At 35.8% G+C, this 24,339-nt stretch overlaps 1 protein-coding gene across 1 annotated transcript in view; it reads right to left on the bottom strand.

The window, feature by feature from the left end:
- hyx (cell division cycle 73 hyrax) overlaps positions 1-24,339 on the bottom strand; it is a 199,560-nt gene that overhangs the window by 35,729 nt on the left and 139,492 nt on the right. The window contains exon 9 of the mRNA XM_090396538.1: positions 17,586-17,661. Coding sequence (XP_090252664.1) covers positions 17,586-17,661 — 76 coding nt within the window. The remainder of the gene's footprint in view (positions 1-17,585; positions 17,662-24,339) is intronic.

The following is a 24,339-nucleotide window of genomic DNA, read 5'->3' on the forward strand; positions in this document are numbered from 1 at the left end:
TTTTTTTTTTTTTTTTTTTCCCTCCTAGTTTGTCTTAGTTTTTCTAGGCGTTTATGTGTTTGTTTGTGGTCCATCTTGCACTCTTCTTTATATTAAGATTTTCAAATATCTACCATCATGCCCCCAGAACATGTGTTATCAAGTGCATCTGGACAAGAAACTAAAAAAAATAACATAAATCATTGACAATCAAAGCAAAAATAGACGTTATTTGGAGAAAGGTGAAACTCGATCAGATATGTTGTGCCTTCAATTTGCAAGAGTATGACACTACCCTAGCATCAATAACAGAGAATGTGACAGAGATGGCAAAGAAAATAGGACTCTATGATGCTGAAGTTGGTGACATAAATGAGCTCTTTGAGAAAAATGGTGAAGACCTTTCAATGGAAGATTTAGAAGAGCTAGCTGAACAACTATCCAAAGAAGACACAGAGGAAAGCAAAGCTGACTTTGCAATGCCAGTTAGAACACTATCAATGCAAGAGGCTATTGCTCTTATTAATAATGGATGTGAGATCTTCTGTAGTAATGACCCCAACCATTAAAAGAGGCAGAGCTCAACCATTAAAAGAGGAAAATTTACGTTTTTTAAATTTAAATTTTCTTTCTTTTTTCTTAAACATTATACGATTTTCAATATGTAAATTTCATAAAATAAAACAGTTCAAGTATTTTGTGTTGATTACTGAAAATCTTGGAATGGACCTAATGTACTTACACATGCTACCATTATATTTTTCCTTCAATTTACACTCTGTAACTGAGATTTAATGTAAATCTCTGCAACAGATTTCCAGTATAAAATAATAATATTTTATATATTTTTTTTGCAAGGCCCACCAAAAACAGTTTACAACCTTTTGTGGTTTTAAGTAATCTGGAAACCATGCTCTAGAGCCCATACACAGAACTCATCATGAAAATTATGGAAAGTACAGTGTTAGAGCAAAACTTTAGTTTAATATAAACCAAACTAAACACTCGACATTTTGACCTTCAAATTAAGGTCATCATCTGGAGTATACACATATATATAAAGAAACAAGCTGCATTACAATCTACATGGCATGCTAAAGTTACTGACCAACCATTACAACTATTGACCTGACCTCTGGTGGAAGGGGAAAAAACTTACATCCAAGCTAGAATCCTATTATTATTATCTATTAGGTTACAAAATTAAATTAAGCTGGAGAGCAACATGTTTACAAAAAAGGAAAAAATTAATAAATAAATAAATAAACTCAAAAATTTCGATGGAACATAAAAAATGTGTTCCATCCAAATTTTTGGGATTTTTATGCCACCATTATTGTTAACATTAGGGCAGTTAATCAAAATTTCACAGGTTTCTTTAAATTTCTGTTCATACCATGTTTTTGTATGATGTAACGAGCAAGTACTTTTTCCAATCAATTTGGTTTCACCGAAATTGTTAAATTGAATGTGTTGGTTTTTTTTTTTTTTTTTTTTACACGGATAGGGATTGTACATCCAGTTTCCCCAATATAAGGTAAGTTATAGGTGCAATAAACTCTAGGATGTGCCAATGGGGGGAGAGGATCCTTAGAGGAGTTGAAGTTTTTTTAATTTTAAAAGTAACATTAAGAATATAATGGTGTAGGATTCTATTAATTTTTCTGATAACCCTTTAATGTATGGGATAGCTATGGTTTTACTGTAATCTATATTATTTTTTGATAAACTTTATCAATAGCATTTTTGCTGACAAACAAAATTCTGACAGGACTAAAATATAGACTACATATTGTTTGATATAATATCCTACTTGCACCATATAACTGTAGTACTTTTCTTTGGCACCTTTCCATACATCTTTACAAGACCTACAAAACTTAAATATAGATTCAAGCTATATTTCCACGATTTCTTAATTATTTATCTTAAAGTGAAAATCTCAATCCTGACATTCTCTATTTAGCCTGAATCCAACTTTCTTCCACAAATTTTTTTAGCCTTTTCTTAAGTATGCTTGGGTACATCTTAATCCGAAACACTTGGCAGGGAGCGTTTGAATGTTTCTCTCTCTCTATATATATATAACTCGCATTGAGTGATTTATTTTTTAATAGTTAGTATTATCAGAGTTCTACTTTATTCATGATATTCAATTTTCTGACAAGAGACTTTCTAAATTATGCAGTACAACCACTGAGGTATCAAAGATGAAAAACTTCGATACCTTACATATGAGTATTTCTGGTCAAATATCTTTAGCTAACTATCCACATTTTAGATTTGGATGACTTTTTCAACATCAAGTATTGATATGTACTAACGAAAGTCTTCATCTTGAATATTTTTTGCCACTATTCTATCACTTCTTGTTTCATTCAGTAATCTTTCCAAGTAATTACTTCAGACATCTAGAATATCTTGATCTTCAGTTTTCACGTATTCTTCTTCTCTTCCGTCTAAGATGAGTTGAGTCTTCCATTGAGCAGGATCTTCCAGTCTTCTCTATTCCTTGCTTTTCGAAAAAGTTCATTTTACGTTCTACATTCTGAAATGTTCTTTATTGATTTCAGCCAGGTGATTCTTGGTCTCCTGTGTCTTTGTTTTTCAGTTGTAAAAGTATCTATTAGGATGCATTTTTGAAAATTATGGTGACAACTACTGTGTTTGAATAAAAACTTTAGTTTAATATAACTAAAATCTACATTCGACGTTTCGACCTTTATGTCAAGGTCATCTTCTGGAGCATACAACTCTACACAGGAAACAAGCTATACTACAATCAAACTGGTTTGTTAAAGACACTGACCAACCGCTACAACAATTGTTGGCCTGACCTCTGGTGAGAAAAATAAAAAAATAATACATCAATGCTAGAGTCCTATTATTAGTGTTGTCTACTATATACATATATTAACATCATTCCAGCCAATTGGCATGGAATGATTTCTAATACTAGCTCAGGATTGGCTAGAGTCCTGACTTATGCTGGATCTTTCATATTAGGTGGGCTGAATGTGTGCCATCCAGATCCTTGGAATCTTCATGCCATCTTTGTTGTTGATATTTGGGTGGGTTATCATGATTTCGCAGGATTCCTTAAATTTCCTTACGTACCAGGTTTTCGTGCGGTGTAAAGGAGCAGGTGCTTTTCCAGTTGATTTGGTGTAAGGTGTTGAGTGCATGGTCTGAGAGGCCTGCTTCACCATAATGGTTATATTTAATGTGTTCTTTCTTGCGTATAGGGATTGTCCGTCCTGTTTCACCAACGTACGGTAAGTTACAGGTGCAGCGGACGCAATAGACTCCAGAATGTGCTAATGGGAGGGGAGGATCCTTAGAGGAGTTGAATATGGTTTTAAGTTTAGTGGGTGGTTTAAAGGTGGCATTGAGGTTATAATGTTGTAGGATTCTGTTGATTTTTTCTGATAACCCTTTAATGTATGGGATGGCTATGGTTTTACTGTAATCTAGATTCGTTTTTGTTGTAGTTTTATAGAGTATTTTATTAACAGTATTTTTGTTATAGCCATTATTTATGAATGTGTCACTAATGATTTTTAGTTCTTGTTTCAGGGCTTACTGGTTAGAGCAAATAGTTGTGGCTCTGTTTTTAAGGGCGTTAATGACTCCATATTTTTGTGATGGGTGGTGGTATGAATTAGCATGTATGTATTGGCCAGAGTGTGTGGGTTTTTGGTAGACCGTGAAGGATAGACTGCCTGAAGGAAGACGTGTGACTAGTGTGTCTAGGAACGGGAGCGAATTTTGGTTTTCGATTTCGATGGTAAATTGTATGCGTTCGTGTTGTTTGTTCAGGTGGCTGAGGAATGTGTTTAGCGTTTGTCGCCTGTGCGGTCAGATCACAAACACGTCTTCAACGTATATAAGCCAAACTGTCAGTCTTAGCATGGAGGAATCAAGAGCCCTTTGCTCAAAGGTTTCCATGTAGAAGTCAGCGATTGGGGGGATAGTGGTGAGCCCATGGCTGTACCTTCTTTTTGTAGGTAGAATTTGTTTTGCCACACGAAGTAACCGGACTTTAGTACGTGGGCAAAGAGGGCCGTAATGTCGGGCGGAAATTTGTTCTGTAGTAGAAGAATTGTGTCATTGATGGGGACATTAGTGAAAAGGGCAGAAACGTCAAAACTGACTAATAAGTCGTCTTTGTCGAGTGTTATGTTTTTAATTTTGTTTATAAAGTGTTGTGTGTTTTTTATGTAGGAGGGGGAATGACCTACCAACTCCTTGAGTGTTGCACCTAATTTCTTGGCTAGGTGGTAATTGGGACTGTCTATTCCTTCCACGATTGGTCGAAGGGGCACATTTTGTTTGTGTATTTTCAGAACCCCAAATAATCTGGGGGGGGGGCATAGTGGGGTTTGAGTTTTTTAACCATGTCTGGTGGCCAAGAAGTGACGGACTTGAGTAGTTTTTCTGTTTTATCCTTTATCCTTTTTGTTGGGTTATAATTTACCATTTTATGTGTGTTGTTATGGGCTACTAGTTGATTCATTTGAAGTACGTATGTTGACCTGTCAAGGACAATGGTGGCATTGCCTTTACCCGCTTTCGTTATTATTATGTTTTGTTTGGCTTTTAATGATTTCATTGCTGCTAATTCTGTTTTTGTCAGGTTGTTCTGTATGGTTTTCTTAGTATTCAGGACATTACTGGTTTCTAGTCGCATTTTATCTGCTATATTGTTAGGTAGGGATCTACCACATTCAAAGAGGCATCAGATCCCTACCTAACAATATAGCAGATAAAATACGACTAGAAACCAGTAATGTCCTAAATACTAAGAAAACCATACAGAACAACTTGACAAAAACAGAATTAGCAGCAATTAAATCATTAAAAGCCAAACAAAACATAATAATAACGAAAGCGGATAAAGGCAATGCCACCGTTGTCCTTGACAGGTCAACATACGTACTTCAAATGAATCAACTAGAAGCCGATAACAACACATATAAAATGGTAAATTATAACCCAACAAAAAGGATAAAGGATAAAACAGAAAAACTACTCAAGTCCGTCACTTCTTGGCCACCAGACACGGTTAAAAAACTCAAACCCCACTATGCCCCCCTCCCGAGATTATATGGGGTTCTGAAAATACACAAACAAAATGTGCCCCTTCAACCAATCATGGAAGGAATAGACAGTCCCAATTACCACCTAGCCAAGAAATTAGGTGCAACACTCAAGGAGTTGGTAGGTCATTCCCCCCTCCTACATAAAAAACACACAACACTTTATAAACAAAATTAAAAACATAACACTCGACAAAGACGACTTATTAGTCAGTTTCGACGTTTCTGCCCTTTTCACTAATGTCCCCATCAATGACACAATTCTCCTACTACAGAACAAATTTCCGCCCGACATTACGGCCCTCTTTGCCCACGTACTAAAGTCCGGTTACTTCGTGTGGCAAAACAAATTCTACCTACAAAAAGAAGGTACAGCCATGGGCTCACCACTATCCCCCCAATCGCTAACTTCTACATGGAAACCTTTGAGCAAAGGGCTCTTGATTTTGCCATGCTAAGACCGACAGTTTGGCTTAGTTACGTTGACGACGTGTTTGTGATCTGGCCGCACAGGCGGCAAACGCTAAACACATTCCTCAGCCACCTGAACAAACAACACGAACGCATACAATTTACCATCGAAATCGAAAACCAAAATTCGCTCCCGTTCCTAGACACACTAGTCACACGTCTTCCTTCAGGCAGTCTATCCTTCACGGTCTACCAAAAACCCACACACACTGGCCAATACATACATGCTAATTCATATCACCACCCATCACAAAAATATGGAGTCATTAACACCCTTAAAAACAGAGCCACAACTATTTGCTCTAACCAGCAAGCCCTGAAACAAGAACTAAAAAATCATTAGTGACACATTCATAAATAATGGCTATAACAAAAATAAATACTGTTAATAAAATACTCTATAAAACTGCAACAAAAACGAATCTAGATTACAGTAAAACCATAGCCATCCCATACATTGAAGGGTTATCAGAAAAAATCAACAGAATCCTACAACATTATAACCTCAATGCCACCTTTAAACCACCCACTAAACTTAAAACCATATTCAACTCCTCTAAGGATCCTCCCCTCCCATTAGCACATTCTGGAGTCTATTGCATCCGCTGCACCTGTAACTTACCGTACGTTGGTGAAACAGGACGGACAATCCCTATACGCAAGAAAGAACACATTAGACACATTAAATATAACCATTATGGTGAAGCAGGCCTCTCAGACCACGCACTCAACACCTTACACCAAATCAACTGGAAAAGCACCTGCTCCTTACACCACACGAAAACCTGGTACGAAAGGAAATTTAAGGAATCCTGTGAAATCCTGATAAACCACCCAAATATTAACAACAAAGATGGCATGAAAATTTCAAGGATCTGGATGGCATACATTCAGCCCACCTAATATGAAAGATCCAGCATAAGTCAGGACTCTAGCCAATCCTTAGCTAGTATTAGAAACCATTCCATGCCAATTGGCTGATGATGCAAAGTTGGGTAGAGCAATTGTGAGTGCACAGGATGTCAAAATTTTACAGGATGATTTGGATAGTTTGGAGGACTGGGCTAGGAAAAATGGATGTCAATTTAATGTGGCAAAGTGTAAGGTTATGCACTTTGGGGTGAAAAGAATAGCAGCAGTATATCGCATTGGTGGAACCATACTCCAGGAGATTGATGAGGCCAGGGATTTGGGAGTGTTGGTGGATAGGGAGTTGAAGTTTAGGGGGCACATTGCAAAAGTAACTAAAACAGCTCACCAAATCACTTGGCTGCTGAAAAATACTTTAACATGCAGAGACGAACAAGTTGTTGTTCCTCTGTATCGAGCCTTGATAAGACCCCATCTGGACTTCTGTGCCCAGTTATGGGCACCAGGGTTTCTTCGTGATGGGGAGGAAGTGGAGAGGGTCCAGAGACAAGTGACCAAGATGATAGCAGGTCTGTGGAATGAACCTTATGAGAATAGGTTGAGGATTTGTGGGTTGCAGAAATTGGACGATAGGCGAAGGAGGGGTGATATGATTGAGACATTCAAATTACTGAAGGGTTTTTATAAGATTGATCCAGAAGATATTTTTGAAAATATGACTGGTGGTGGGAGGACTAGGGGCCATGCATGGAAGCTGGGCAAGAGCGTGGTTGACAAGGGTGTTAGAGCTAGGTTCTTTACTTGGAGAGTGGTAAATGAATGGAATAAGCTTCCAGAGTCTGTTGTGGGTGCTACGACCGTGAATGAGTTCAAGGCAAGGTATGATAGATACTGTGTGAATGTTGAATAGTTGTTCTTGACATGATGTTAGGGCCTCCCTCGAAGAGTCTGTCGACTCCTTGGAGTTTCCCGGAACAATAATAATAATAATAATAATTTTTTATTTATTTATTTTTTTAAATTATATATATATATTTTTTTCTCACCAGAGGTCAGGCCAACAATTGTTGTAGGGGTTGGTCAATGTCTTTAACAAACCAGTATGATTGTAGTATAGCTTGTTTCCTGTGTATAGTTGTATGCTCCAGAAGATGACCTTGACATAAAGGTCGAAACGTAAAATGTAGATTTTAGTTATATTAAACTAAAGTTTTTATTCAAACACGGTAGTTGTCTCCATAATTTTCAAAAATGCATTCGGATCACCGTGTAAGCCTAAAAGAAAGGATATCTATTAGAATGTTAGGTGGTCTGTCTGTCTGCGTCCATGCATGCAGCGTGGCCAAACCCTCTCAGTTGTTGTCTTCTAATAAATTTTTTCTAATATTGTCTTCTTATACATATTTCTTGTCCAACTGTGCTATTTGTTTTCTTTTCTATCCAACTTGTTTTATTTATTTTTCTTAAGCATTTCATTTCAAATGCCAACAGTTTTTTTCTCCTCTCGTTTCTTAATTGTCCATACTTCTGCTCCACAGATAACTGTTGGTATAATTATTGATTCATATAATTTGATTTCGGCTTATTTAGATATCTTTTGTTATCCAGATTTTCTGTAATTTTCCCATGGTGGTCCATCCTATCGCTATTCTCTGTTTGATTGTTTCGAGTGTATCTATTGTTTCTGTTAGGTTTTGATCCAAGATATATGAAGTAATCTACTTGTTCCATTTGTTCTCCATTTAGGGTGACTGAATGAATTACATTCAGTCACCCTAATGTTCTCCTATTCAGTCACCCAAACATTAGGATGACTATTCAGTCACCCAAACATTAGGATGACTATTCAGGCACCCTAATGTTCTCCATTAGGGTGACTGAATAGTCATATATTTTACAGGTTTCATTTAGCTTGTTTATCAATCTTTGTAGTTCATTTGGGGTTCTTGATAAGAACCCCAAATGAACAATAATCTTGCAGATGATCTTATTTAATAAGAACAAGATCATCTGCATATTTGATATACATACATACATCTTCAAGGCCCACCTTTCCTAATTGGGTTGTGTGGGCAACAGCTGCAAGAGGAACTTCCAATGGTCATGATCCTCTGCAACCAAGCTCAGGTGTTCTGGTGGGATTCCAAAACGTGTCCACCCAAGGTTTTGGATATAATCTATCCAGTGAGTCCATGGCCTTCCATGTGGCCTCTCACCCTCTGGCTTGGCAAAGAGGGCCTGCTGAGGGAGCCTCTCTTGTGGCATTCTGACCAGGTGTCCGTACCAACATAACTGTGATCTCTCAACATGGAGAAGCAGCGGCTGAGTATTGAGGGTTTCCCGAATTGCAGAGCTTCTGACTCTGTGAGTCGTCAGCCCCGCAACCCCTCGAGGGAACCTCATTTCAGCCACTTGGATTCGTGTCCACATTCTTTCAGTCATTACCCAACTCTCATGACCATAGGTGAGGATGGGGCCATAGACTGTATTGAAGACAGCCAGCTTTGCCTTCTGGATTAACTCCCACTTCAATACTACCGAATGGCCAAGCTCTTGATATTATTTATATTTAAACCATTGATATTGATTCCGGGCTCATTATCTATTGCATTCTTTATAACTTCTAAATATATGTTGAATAAGCATGAGAATAGTGGACATCCTTGCATTACTCCTTTTTGGATCTCTATGGATTCTGTTTGTGTGTCCTTTTTTTTTTTACTGTTGCCTTTGTCTTAGAGTAATATTTTATCAGAAACTGTATTATATATTTATCTATTGCTTTTTCTAGTAGAACTTTAAGAATTTCTCTATCGATGCTATCGAAAACTTGTTTAAAGTCCACAAAACAACAATATAGTTTTTTATGGTCTTCCCAGCTGAGTTTTGCTAGTTGGTGCAATGTGAAAATCTGATCTATTGTTGAATAGTTTCTTCGAAACCAGCTTGTTCTGTGCCTGTGAGTTCTTCATAGGTGCTTTTTAATCTATTCTGTATAATTCTTACGAATATTTTATAGGTGTGAGAGAGTAAATTGATTGGTCCGTAATTTCTACTATCTCTTTTGTCTACTTTCTTGTATATTGGGATGATCTTTACAGTTCTCCAGTCATTTGGTATCTCTCCTGTTTCTAGTATTTTGTTGAATAGGATTGTTAAATATTTTATTGATGTACTGTCTCCATATGACCACAGTTCAGTAGGGATAGTATCAATACCTGATGCTTTATTGTTTTTCATTTGTTCTATTGTAACTACTTTTAAAATTTTTGGATGATCATTATTTTCTTCTGTTGTTGGCATTGTAGTTTTATTTCCTTGATTTATATTTATTCATATGGAGTTTCCTCCCTTTTCTCCCCCGTTCCTATAGGGGGCGAGTTGACCCCCCTCACGGGGATTATTTATGGTTGTAGATCCCTGTGTGTTCACGGGGCCGGTTTGCCTGCTTGTGGGATGAAAAACCAGATAAACTGAGGGAGGGGGAACTCTGCTGTCCACGCCCAAGACCGGCTAACTTGGCTATGGCTGAGGAAGATCCTTAAGCTCCTCACGTCAGCAACGGGAATCGAACCTAGGACACTCCTTCCTCGGGCATATGGTTGCGAAGCGCAAAGCCACTAGGCTAACTGCGCGGACATATTTTCTTGATGAAAGATAATCTTAAAATAATTCGACCAGATTTTCCTTATCCCTTCAATATCTCCAGTTTTGGTCATCTTGTTGTTTATCATTGTTACTGCTCTTGCTGAGAATTGCTTTATAATTTCTCTTGTAGTGTCATGAAAAACTTTGAGGTTTGTTTTGTTGGTATGCTTCTTGGCATTTTTAGCTTTTTCTTCTAGCCATTTTCATGTAACCTTTTTAATCTACAACATTAACTTTGAGGACTTCCAGTTTGAAGAAAACACTTCTGAAATACTGATGATAATGGTATATTTCAATTGCATTGGATAGCAGCCATTACTCACATTTAGAGTTTCTATTATGTGACTATAGAATGACTAAAAATGTTTATTGAGAAAGAGCTACAACCAAGTTATGAATAGGATAAAGAGAATACAACAAATCAGAAAATTAAAAACTTGCAAGAGGATGTATGTATAAAGGTGTACATTTTTATTTATCGACAATGAATTAAGTGCACACCAATTTTTGTAGAAAAGCTAACAAGACTTAGCAATCTGCCATATACTACTGAGTCAGTGGAATTATTGTTATCCTAACATCATCATTTTGAACTTTGACAGTTCATTTGATAGATTTTACATCTGTTAAATGAACTGAAGAAATGCTGCAGTGATTACCAAAAGCTTGTAGTGTTATAATTTATCACTAACAATTTAACAATTTCTAGGAAAGAAATAAAAGAAAGTGGTTTATATAAGACAAATAAATAATATGGATATATAGTAGTTATTTGGACACATCTACATTCTGTAATCTTGCAAACTGGAAGATTTGCTGATAAAAATAAAAAATTAGTTTCTTATGATGTGTGAATTAGGTCATTCTGGCTGGCCAAATAGTTAGCATATTGGATAACCACTCAGCCAACCAACACTGTGGGTTTGAATTCCACCATGTGCATGGATGCTTGTGATAGTCTATAGGTAGAAAATTTATGTAATCACTCGGTGAGACTATTGTCCCACTTACTGGAAGCCTGAAGCAGATTGAAAAAATTCCACATTCAGTCTCTAGAGCTGGGTTTCCAGATTATGTAAAAAAATAAATAAAAATATCTAAAAATGATAAAAACAGACAAAAAAATTAATATATAAATATATAAATATATAAAAAAGATACCAAGAAATCTTATACTTGGTGTTACTCCTTTTCCCAAGTAAGCAGAACGAAGTTTTGCAAGTGAAATATATGTATTCATGTCTGAATTACTTGTATATAGAGGCTAATGACTTCATATCACTTGTCTTAGTATGTATCCCACACACCCCTCGAAAGGCCACTACCCAGACTGGTTTTAAACACCCAAGGTAAAAAACTTTCTACACATTCAGTCTCCTTTCTCTCATCCAGAAATTTTTATTAATAAGGTGAAGCACCTTTTGTCTACCTGTATATCAGATATATATAACTTCTTCTTTACTTCAACCTTGGTATCTCTCCCTGTTCTGGCTCCCACTGATGAGACCTCAATTGGCCCTTTCCATTAAGCATTGCATTATATATGCCTGAAGATCAATACAGATGATACGAGAACATATAGAAACTGCAACAACTGCCCCAATACTGAACTGACACCCACTCACATCTTTACCTGTCCAGCAATTACAGCAGACTTGCAAGAAATAGATCCTAATCCTGAACAACAACTCTATACAAACAAAATCATTGACATAGCCAAAGCAGTACAAGGAGCACATGGAAAAAGACTCTTCAAAGGACAAAACAACAACAATATTATATACACCCGAAAGGGGGCGTAATTTGCATTATGGGATACATACTACAGCAAGTGATATCAAGTCATTAGCCTCTATATACAAGTGGTTCTCAGTAGGATCTGCAAAATATCCCTCTACAGCTGCAATCATCTCTTGATTCGAAGAAAAACGTTGACCAGCGAGGAAGAGTTTTAGTCTGGGGAAGAGATAGAAGTCAGAGGGAGCCAAATCTGGGGAATAGGGTGGATGTTCCAACAATTCATAGTGCAGATCCCTTAATTTTTCCATTGCCAAAACACTTTTGTGGGCAAGTGCATCGTCATGATGAAAGATGATTTTTTTCTTCTGCAAATGGGGTCTTTTCTCACGAATTTCTTCAGTCTAGTCTGGTTAAAAGATTGGAATAATATTCCCCGGTTATTGTTTTACCCTTTTCAAGATAATTAATAAACAAAATACCTTCAGCATCCCAAAACACCGATGTCATAACCTTTCCTGCTGATGGAACTGACTTTGGTGAATCTTATTCATAGTAATAAATTGATGCACAAACCAGTTTTATTCTTGTTAAAATGCTCAAAGCACTGTTCAGAGATTTTCATGTGACTGCATTATTGATCTGCTGTGAGCAAGCACGGCACCCATCTTGTGCAAAACCTTTTCATATGCAATTCTTCATGCAAAATATATCCTACACATTCTTTTGAAAAATGCTTATAGTCTCAGCAATTTCACGCACTTTGACTCGCTGGTCATCCAATACCATATCGTGCACTTGATCAATGATTTATGGTGTTGTTACACTTTTTGGACATCCTTCACATGGACCATCTTCAAGGCTGGTATGGCCACGTTGAAACTCGGCAGCCCATTTCTTAATTGTCGAAAACAAAGGACAAGCCCATAAACTTTTATGAACTTTGAATGAATTTCTTTTGGCATTAAACCTTCTTTTACAAAGAATTTTATAACTGCACGATACTTGATTTTATCTATTTCAAGGGATACAGAGAACACTTTTGCTTCAGACAGCTGTATAAAACAAACTACTTGATAGAATAACTTGCAATTTTACATGAATGCTTATGACAGATGTACCAATTTTAGAAAGAAAAAAAAATCTTGCCGATACCATTGCCATCTATGGTCTAGGCCAAGAACTTTTGAGACCACCCTCATATTTCACTTGCAAAACTTTGTTTTGCTTGGGGAAAGGATTAAAACCAAGTATAAAATTTCTGGATATCTTTAATGTATAATACATCCAAGGTAAAAAAACGTTTTTCTGTATATATATATCAATATATCAGCTTAAGTAAACTATTTACGCTATGAGAAAAATGTTTCCAGTTATTTCTTTCTATAAGCACACAGAAACTGTATCCTTTCATCTGGTCCAAATTTCAACAGAAGTAAGAAATTTAAAATTTTGAGTGTCACTGCTGCATCGTCTTAAATCACTCTACTGATTTCTTCATATTAGAAGTGTTTAAAATTCACTAATTTGGCTGCACACTATAAGAGAAGCTAATCCGTGGATATTGGGTGCATGAACACTTCAGTATTTCTAATTTGGTGTAGATTAAAGAATCTTTTGTTTAACAGAGTGATGATATATACTTTGAAGACAACTTATACAGTATAGAACAAATACTTTATGTGATGCAGAAGAAATTTTTCAGTATCTGGATTGGGGGGGGGGGGGAGTTCTCTCTTAAAATTAAGTATCCAGTTAGAAGGAGCACAGATACTATATTTTTTGCTTGGAGAGTGGTAAATGGAATGGGTTGTTAATCAAATGAACTCAAAGACAAGTATATTAGACAGGACTCAACAAATTATGTAAAACTCTACTTGCCAAGTGAAAAATTTACTTGCTCAAGACCCTGAAATTTTTTAATGATGTGTCCCAGAAAGTCAGTAAGAGTTCCATCAAGTGATTAATGGTGCTGTATCTGCGTTTTCTTAAAAATATGTTGTTTAGAAAGTTTTTTTTTTTTATTATTAAATAAAATAATATTCTATTTTGTCCAGTCTGCTTCTACTCACCCTGGCAAGCATATTTGTCAAGCACTTAATGAATATTGCACAATATTCATTATAATAAACTGAAAATTCAACATGACCTGTAGGATTTCGAATTATTAAGGTATCCAAAAAGAGTAGGTAGTAACTGGATTTTCATTCAATAGTGAACTTGATATGGGAGTACAAGGAGTTTATTTTCTCCAAGAAGTGAAGTAATTCTGACTTTGAGTGAGACCAAACTGCAAATATATCAACAAACCAATCATATAGGAAACATAGTGTCAAAGAATTGATTTTCTAGATGCTCCATAAAAGTTAGCTGAAGCTGGTGAGATAAGACAGCCCGTTGCTGTTCCTTCGATATGTTTGAACATCTTATTATGACATATAAAACAGCCTCCACTGATGGTAAATTTAAATAGGCTAACAATGTCTACTGGGAAATCAGATTGCAAAAACTGAAGAGTCTCTTGTAGTGGTATGTTGGTGAATAGGGAGGCTACATGAAATGAAACCATAATCTCATTATTAGACAGACAAATCTTTAGTTTTTCTTTCAAGTTAAGGCTGTTTTTAATATAAGAGCTAGTGCAGCCAGTGAGATTCTGATTCCACTTATATATATACAGTGAGATTCCAATGATGGAATCAGAACCTCACTGGCCACACTAACTCTTATATTAAAGACTGCCTTGACTTTAACATGTTCACGTCGGGAAGTGTTTCATGCATTTATCGTATCTATGGGACTTCTCATTACTGTTTATAAGCTGTTTCCGCATCTCGTGAGCAGGCTGATCTGATGCAAAGTTTACACGCTGTGTTAGTTTCAACTCTTTTGGTAGAAATTTATCGCCACTTTCTTGTGTGCCACTCCTGCTATGGGCTGCCTCACTGACACAAAGTTTATGTGCGATGCTTGTTGCAATTCTTTCAGTAGAATTTTATTTGAAGTTGGCATTTGTGATCTGTCTTAATGACATCAAAAATTTCAAATGCAATCAAACAAACATTTAATTGAAAATTTGGACAAAGGTTAGGACAATTGTTTTCAGTTAGATGCTGTACTTGGCGGTACAACAAACAGTTTTGCTTAAGTCTATGCGGTATAGTTTCTGTGGCAGGGGATGTGTTTCATCAAGTAGTGCCTAATCCGGTTGTCTCTAATTGCACTATTTGTTGACAAATATATTACACAGACTGCAAATGTCTCTGTACCTTATTTAGTGATACAATAAAACCACTAATTGTTCTTGCATCTACAGCAGCGATTTTCAACCGGTGTGCCACGAGATTTATGAAAACAAATTAATTGAAAGAAATAATGTTGTAATTTGTGCATTTATTTATTAGTGTCTGGTCTTCCATCTTCTTGTGTGTGTAAATCAATCAAAATTATGCCTATTTTTTTGCCAGATCATCAAAAAAATTAAAAGAATATATTTTTAGTGTGCTGCAGAATTTTAATAATTAGTCTAGGTGTGCCATGTTATGAAATAGGTTGAAAATCACTGATCTACAGTAAAGTAGCTGTTCACAAACAAATCCCTTTCCATCTATTCATAAATTTTTTTGTTTTTGTTTTTTAATTATGCCCATCATAAATGCAAATATGAAAGTCTAGGATCACATATTCTTCACCCCACCCCCAGATACTTATAACACAAGCGCACATATAATATCAGAGATGTAAATTATTCATACTCCATTTTACAGTATTGAAAGTATTTTTATTCATGCCTATTCTTTCTCTTCCTTATATTTGCTATTTTTTACATATTTTAGTAAATCAAGTATAGTAACTAATAATCAAATATATCATTCTCTTTAATTATTGTTTTTTAATATATTCTGAAAAGAACATTCCTTTTCCCCCATCCTCCTCTCCTCAATGTGGGATTAGTTACAATTGAAAAAACTGTTACGAAAAGTGGAGCTTTCGATGACATGCAGGAATAAAATTTTCAGTAATTTTGCTCGCTTCGCCAGATAGCTAGGTTTGTAGCGAGTGAGTTACCACTGCCCTGACCTGGACATGTTCAAGAAAGAAATTAAAAATCTATGTCTGTCTAATAACGAGATTATGGTTTTGATTGATGTAGTCTTACTATTCACCACAGTTTCTGCAATCTGATTTCCCAGTAAACAATGTTTATTGTTAGCCTATTTAAATTCACTATTAATTCAGACATTTTACACACCATAATAAATTATTCAAACAGATTGAAGGAACACCAATGGGCAATCCTATCCAGAAAATCCCTGTGCATTTCAACAAGTTCCCTTACATTCACTAAAGGTCACGGCATGGATAGGATTTATGGTCAATCACATCATGGGTAGGATATATGGTCAAGTTTGTTATCAGGCCATTTTTCTTTGAAGAAATCCATCGAACCCTACTTGTGATCTGCACAGTCACATGTGGCTGTGCAGATCATGGCAACTATACGGCTACATGTTATTGGGATTGAGCAGTTTCATCATCCCACAACAGCAGCAAACAGGGTGCCTGAACACAACAATGTTGATGCAAGATGGAGCACCTCCCTACACAGGACATGAAGTTCAATGAAATGGCCACTGAATTCATCAGAACTTAGTTCTGGTGAATGCAGTGGCCACTGAACAAACACACACACACACACACACACACACACACACACACACACACACACACACACACACACACACACACACACACACACACACACAAGATTAAGAGAAATTTTCTGCAACATAATGGATAGCATTCCATAGCTTCTCCTTCAAAACAGCATTATACCTATGGCAATTCAGTCAAAATATTTTGATACACTGTTATAGTAGCCGAGTGATCATTAGGATGTGTTTACTATCAGTGAGAACTAACTGTATATGATATAACAGTTGGCATCATACTCATAAACAAAAGTCATTTTACACGAGACTGTTGAAGAAAAATGAAAATTTTAGATTTAATTATTCAGCAGACACACATTCTATTAGAATAGCAATTTCTAAGCAATAAAGAAAAAGGCCAAAAAAGTTTCACCCTGCCAATGAAAATTACAAAAAAAAAAAAAAGAAAAAAAGAAAGAATAATAAATATTCTACTGTCATTTTATAGACAACAAGGCAAATAATATTTGTGTCAAACTTTAAAGATTTCAAAAGTACCACCTTTAGACGTGTACAAGCTCAAAGCAGAATCTCTGTTCCATCCTTTAAGTGGTGTAACTCACAGGCAACTCATTTCAAAGGCTGGTTTCTCATAAGCTCTCAATCACTTTCAAAAATTTTAAAGTTTCAAAAGGAAAATCTTGTCTGCCTACTTAGCTATAAAGCAGGTAATAGATATTTATTATCTTTCCTTTTCATCAATAGCAATTTATTGAATTTTTTTTTTTCTAAATAAGTTGTTCTTCATACATGTAAATTGAAATTTTTCTGAAAACAAAAATATTAAAAGAAATTTTATTTAATATCACTTCATAATTTTTTTACAACTTTAAAGCAATAACATATAGGAGCTGTGAAAACTGGAAAAATAAAAATCAGTGTATAATTATACAACCACTGTCATGCAAGCTAGACTACTGAAGATCCTCAGTTATTTCAAGTCACAGTTACACTATTTAGGTAAAGATTAAATATTTATATGTTTAAAAGTGCTTTATAAATCACTGTTTAACAGATTTTTAGCACGGTTGTAGTTAATCTAAAAGTGACAGAGGATAGTTATAATTACCTTCCTTGCTTCGAAATCTCTCCTGATCATATCTGTTATACACAGCAGGCTGAGTTACTGGACGCACTGGTGTAGCCTGCATAAGGAGTTCAAATAAAATTAGGTTTTGCTCAAATAGCCATGGTTCACTTATTCACTTGTAGGCAAAAACAGTCTGACAAACATTTTGGAAGTTAGCTTGAAGCTAATAACTTTGCTTCTTTATTAGCACATATTTTCAAAATACATGGATCTTAAATCCTGAATGATAACTGTGCCACCAGAAATATTCTAGCTTTATCAAACATTTATCAGAATATTTCACAGGCTTCACACAATTTACCCTTCCCAAGTATCCTAACTCAAAGGGAAAAGGGAAGAACTTTGTTTGCTCTTTTATGTTTTGTATAGTGTTACTATTTCAAATACAGAAATACATGAAATCCACACAGCCTTAAATTACTGAACCATTACTAACAGTGTAATATACATTGATAAGAATATGAATTATCTCCTTTCATATAAAATATGCCATGATATTCACTTATTTCTGAAAATAACTAAATTTCTTATTCCTCAGACAAATAATACATCTCTCTCTCTCTACAATAGAGAAATTTAACAAAAAAAAAAAAAAAAAAAAGTTGAAAAGGATAATTTTTTTCCCCTTTCCCAAAGTAGATGTAAACATGTAAAATGCAACTGACATTTTGATGTTAAACATAGTTATTATACAAAGTTAATTGTCTTTTAGACATGTGGTATATGTATAAAAGACTAAATTGACTAGCTGGGATAGTATTTTGCTTTTAATTAAGGTGTATCAAAAGGTTTTACTGGAAAGTGAAATTGATACTACCTATCAAAACAATGACTGCTTGAAAGTTAATTATACAAATATGTTTGTCTTTGCCATTAAATGCTGACCTTTTTTTTTTTTTTGTATTTTTCTTAGTTAAAATAATTAGTCTGCCAAGCAAAAACCTCATTCAGGTGTTTCCTTAAACTTTCAGATATAAAGTTAATGGATTAAGCAATGTACTTTTTAGCCAGACTTTTTTTTTTTCATGCATATATATCAATCAGCCCAGACACAAGAGGTTTCAATCGACCTGCATGGACAAATAATCAAAGGAAAAGAATTTCTGATTTGTTTCTTGAAGACCAGAGGGTTGTAATCACTGGGAAAAACAATATGAGGAAGATTGTGCCAAAGAGGTTGTAGAGAATGAAGGAGAAGGTTTTGAGTTTTATAGTATCAAGAGTTGAGCAAGAGAGAAGCACATTTTTTTTTAGAACAAAAAAGAATACCAAGTTTTTTGGAGTCTGAAAGAGCTATGTACCTAATGTCTTTGTACCAGAACAGGATAGATCTGAAAGTTAACCCAAGAAGAGAAAAACTGATCCTAGTTGGTGTGTAGGATATTGTCAAAAGTGAGAGAGAGCAAAGCATGGTCTTTCTTCTGAGATAGGATTGTGTTTCAATGGCATTAAAATTCATCAGGTTAACCTCATTTGAGAATGGTGAGGAGATCAAGTGTTATTGGCACTGGTTCGGGAGGATTTTGAAGCATTAGAATACCAAGATGATAATAATATAATCAGATTATAATAATAAATAATCTGAGATTTCGAAAATGAAAACAATCAGTGGAGTGAGAGATTACTGATGTATAGGAAAAACTGTGCAGGTAAAAGCACAGAACCCTGGAGTACAACAGCACTGAATGAGAAATCTGATGAAAAAAAAAAAAATCAACAGTGACCATCAATGAATGACAAGAGGAAGCTCTAGCAATCTAATCCCAAAGGAAAGAAGGAATAGCACAAGATGATAGCTTAGTAAGAAGGAAATGATGCCAGACTTGATCAAATGACTTGGAATTATTACAAACAACCACTTGAGTTTCTCTGAACTTTTCTATGGCCTGTGTCCAGAGGTGGGTAAAGCTGGTTAGGAGATCTGCTGTGGAATGAATGGCAGAATCCATATTAATGATCACTAAGTAATTAATGAGTCTCCAAGTAGTGAAGCAGTTCATTACTGATGATCTTTTCCATGATTTTTGAGCGTGCTAAGGTCAGAATAATAGGACAATAGTTTGATGGTTGACTTTTTTGGGGACAGAGTGGATAAAAGCTTGCTTCCAAGCTGTAGGACAGATGCTAGATCAGTATGCCAGCTTATAGAGATGGTACCAGACTAATGCAAGTTCTGGAGCCCAACCCTTTAATACACCAGGGCAAGGAGACTCATTGTTCGTATCAAGGCTACTAAGTATTTTTTCTGTCCTTTTAGTAAAATTTCAGAGAAAACATATTATGGCCAGTTCATGGAATAGTGGAGAGAGATTCATCTTAGATTTTCACTTTAAGACAAAAGTTGAGAAATCATGAGAATATGACAAGGATCTCTACTTAAGTTTTGTAGATCGAAAAAGGCATATAACAAGGTACCCAGAGAAAAGCTTTTCAAAACACTTTTTCCAACAATAATTCCTACAATTATATGAGGTAAATGGAACATTATAGAGAGCAATACATAGTCTATATTTAAGTTGTCAGTCAAGCAATTAGAATTGAAGGAAATACGGGAAAATGGTTTGATGTAAAATCAGGGGTAAGACAAGGATGCCCATTTATCTTCACTCTTATTCATCATTGATATGGATCACATTATGACAGAAAGTGGCATTAGGCATGATATTAGAAATGGAGATATCAAACTTAGCTCTCTGCTTTATGGAGATGTACTCCTAAACATATCTAGTACAAGTCTCCAGGATTGTCTAACTAAAGTGAATAATAGCTGTAACAAATTTGGCATGAAAATCAGCAATAGAAAGACCAAAACTACAAAAATAGGCAGAAAGATTTCTGAATTAATATCTTTAATTATGTTTTATACAAAATGTTTACTCTTCTAATACTTAGCGATATGACATCATGCGGCACATTCTATGTATGAATGATCAATTGTTCGTATTCCACTTTGTTTTTTGAAACTATTCTATGTAGCCACTGAAGATGGTCTGTAATATTCAGACCGAAATATTTGGCAAATTAAACATTATTCTTGTACTAACGTGTATATATTTCTAATCATTATGTCACAAGTATCATTAAAAAATCAGGCAGAAAGATTTAAACACATCAACTGCTTTCTGAATGGAGTGCCTATAGAACAAGTAAAATATTTCAGCTATTTAGGCACAGTTTTTAGTGAAGATGGAAAGTTAAATCTGGAAACAGACAACAAAATAAGCAAAGCTGGTATGGTAGGTAGCCAGCTGAATAAATTTATATGGAATAAGAGAGAAATTAGCCAAAACACCAAACTAGCAACATACAAGACAGTGTTCAAACCAGTTTTAAACTATGGATCTGAGAGTTGGGTTAGAAATAAAGCACTTGATCAAAGACTAGAGACCATAGATATGAGGATTCTAAGTAAAATTAAGAGAGTGAACTGATGGCATCAATGGCAGAATCATATTAAAAATGAAGATATTAGAAAGGAACTTGACATTATTAGCATTCAAGTATATGTAAGCACAGCTAATCTAATGTGGTATGGCCACTTAAATAGAATGGGTAAAGGAGGGTTAGCAAAACAGGTATTTGATGCCAAAATAGCAGGAAAGAGACCCAGAGGAAGACCCCGGTCTGAAGTGCGTTAGAAGCACAAAACGTTAATTATAACAATATTGGAGTGCTCACAAGTAATATATTGATTTGGAGTAAAATTGTCGATAGGAGACTGATAATAATGTAAACTTAATCACATAATGCTGTCCTTGTAACATGAACACCCCTTAGGGGTACATATAAGGAAATTGATGATGATTCATCCTAGTAATCTACACAAGATTTGGAGGGGGAAAAAACTAATGTCAAGAGATCTGGCTTATCTTTAGGTGATGTCACCATTGTACCATCAGGAGGTGAGAGAGGGGAAAATGCATCTCAAGCCTTAGGGACCATATGGCTCAAAAGCAATTTGAACAGGAAACAAGCTTTCTGCATTTGGCTCTTACAAAGTCAGCTTTAGATTTGGTGATTGACTTGAGCATCACTGGCCATATGCTAAATTTTTGGCTTGAACTGCTTTTACACAATTGTTGGAGAACTACAATTTCTATAAGGGTCAGGGGTTTCGAATGGAGTAGTGGATAAAAGTATTCAACCCAGGTAGAATAATTTCTGATTAGATCAGAGTAGGTGCAATTAAGAGCAGAAGCAGTGATCAGACCATAGAAATGAGGCATAGAAATAAGAAAGGTCATCCCAATTAGCACCACTGTAGTGTCACAGGAAGCAAGGCTGAGAATGACCGGGAGACATTTAGGATTAGTGTGTTGAGGCTTAAGTGCAGTGAAGAATTCATGTTATAATAAATTTAGTTTAATCCTTTATCCAAGTGTGTGCAAACAAAGTTTGTGCCTGAAAGTATCTTCAGGACTGGGGTAAAGTGGTACAACACCGGGCAACTCCTTGCAAAGGTGAAGCAAGCTACCAACACTGATATCTCAGTATCTCCCATAATGCAAAACACATCTTGTGGATATGTATAATGTTATGCATTAAGGGAAGGGCCACTACCCAGACTAGTTTCGACCTTTATTGAGGTCTCTTCAGTGAGAGCCAGGCCCAAGTGGAGATACCAAGGCAGAAGTATTAGCAAGGTCATTTCCTCCTATAGGAGCTGCCAAACGGTGTGCCACCTTTTTATTAAATTACTCTGGATTTAGAGAAAGATGTTGAAAGTTTATTTTTCACTTGGTCAGACTATAATAAATTTAATTTAATCCTTTATCCAAGTGTGTGCAAACAAAGTTTGCGCCTGAAAGTATCTTCAGGACTTGGGTAAAGTGGTACAACACCGGGCAACTCCTTGCAAAGGTGGAGCATGCTACCAACAAGAAAAAAAAAAGAATTCATGTTGGAGATTTAATGGAATATTATCAGCATTGAGAAAGAATTAAAACTAATTTTAATATTTCATCTCCATCACAGAGACATCTTCAGGGATTACAAAAAACTTGTATTATGTACAACATTGAAAGCAGAATCCGTCACTTAGCTCCAGAAACAGTCAATAACATCAGACTTGACGTAGCTAACATCCTCTCCCAGTTGTCACCTCCAAAAATTAACTTATCTTCCAGACAACTCTCTGTCCTTCAAAAATTACGGAAAGAAAAAGTATTGCCAGAGCTGATAAGGGTAATGCCACAGTCGTTCTTTAAGCCTCAGAATATAATCAGAAAATGGATATTATTCTCCATGATCGCACTACCTACATACCACTTGAACACGATCCCACAAAAACTCAAGTTAAAAAATTAAAAAACCTACTTAAAAAATGTCCTCCTGACATTACAAAAAAACTCAAACCATTCGGTTCTCATCCCCCCCCCCACCGGTATATACGGTTTACCTAAATTGCACAAACCTAATTCTCCCCTAAGACCTACATGCCACCAATGCACCTTGTTACAAATTATCAAAGCAACTAGCTAATTCTTTGACCCCCCCCTCCCTCACTGGTCTTGCCATATTTTATGTAAAAAACTCTACCCACTTTAAAAACTTAATTGAAAATCTTACTTTAAATAGTACAGACATGTTGGTCAGCTTTGACATCATCTCACTGTTTACCAATATTCCCCTAATTGACATCTTAACTCTTAAAAAACGTTATTATTCAACGATATTATTAAACGATATCATTCTAATATCTTAGAACTCTTTTCCTTTGCCATCAACTCTGGTTATTTTTCTTCCAAGAAAAATAACCAGAAAAATAGAGAACACATCATCTACATATCTTACCCAGATAGAAGGTTTTAGAGGGGAAGAGTCTATGGCTCATTTTTCAAAATTTTCCATGTAAAAATTGGCAAGATGGGGGGGGGGGGGAGGAACCATGGCAGTTCCCTCTATCTGTTTGTAGATTTTGTTCTTACAGGTATTATTTTTCTGGTTATAATACCTGTAAGAACTAAAACTTACAAAAACCAGAAAAATAATACCTGTAAGAACAAAATCTACAAACAGATAGAGGGAACTGCCATGGTTCCTCCCCCCCCCCCATCTTGCCAATTTTTACATGGAAAATTTTGAAAAATGAGCCATAGACTCTTCCCCTCTAAAACCTTCTATCTGGGTAAGATATGTAGATGATGTGTTCTCTATTTGGACTCATGGCCCAGACACATTAGATTTCTTCCTCAGTCACCTCAATAGTCTACATCCAAGAATCCAGTTTACGATGGAAAAGGAAAATAACAATAGTTTACCCTTCCCGGACACCTTCCTAATGGTAACCTTTCTTTCTCTGTATATAGAAAACCTACTTATACAGGTAGATACATTCACAAACTCCCCCCCCCCCCCTCAGCAATATGGCATTATTAAAACTCTAACCAATAGAGCCAACAATCTTTGTTCCAGTGAAACTGCCCTTTCAACTGAACTCAAACACATACACGGCACCTTCCTTTCCAATGGCTAGTGACTACAGAATTAAAAACATAATCAAGTCCTTCCCCATTCCCTAACCATCTCTTCAGAAGGACTTCAGAAATGCCATTACCATACCTTACATTCGTGATACAACAGAAAAAATAGTCAGATCATTAAAAAAGTACAATCTCCATACAGCTTTTAAGCCCCACCATAAACTTGCTATCCTTATCCATTCCACTAAAGATCAGCTCCCTCCTCTCTCAGTGCCTGGAGTATATAGAGTACCTTGTACTGTAAACTGGCC

Source organism: Typopeltis vanoorti, chromosome 8 (genome assembly GCF_054136105.1).
Source record: "Typopeltis vanoorti isolate ZY-2024b chromosome 8, IOZ_Tvanoo_1.0, whole genome shotgun sequence".
NCBI lineage: Eukaryota > Metazoa > Arthropoda > Arachnida > Uropygi > Thelyphonidae > Typopeltis > Typopeltis vanoorti.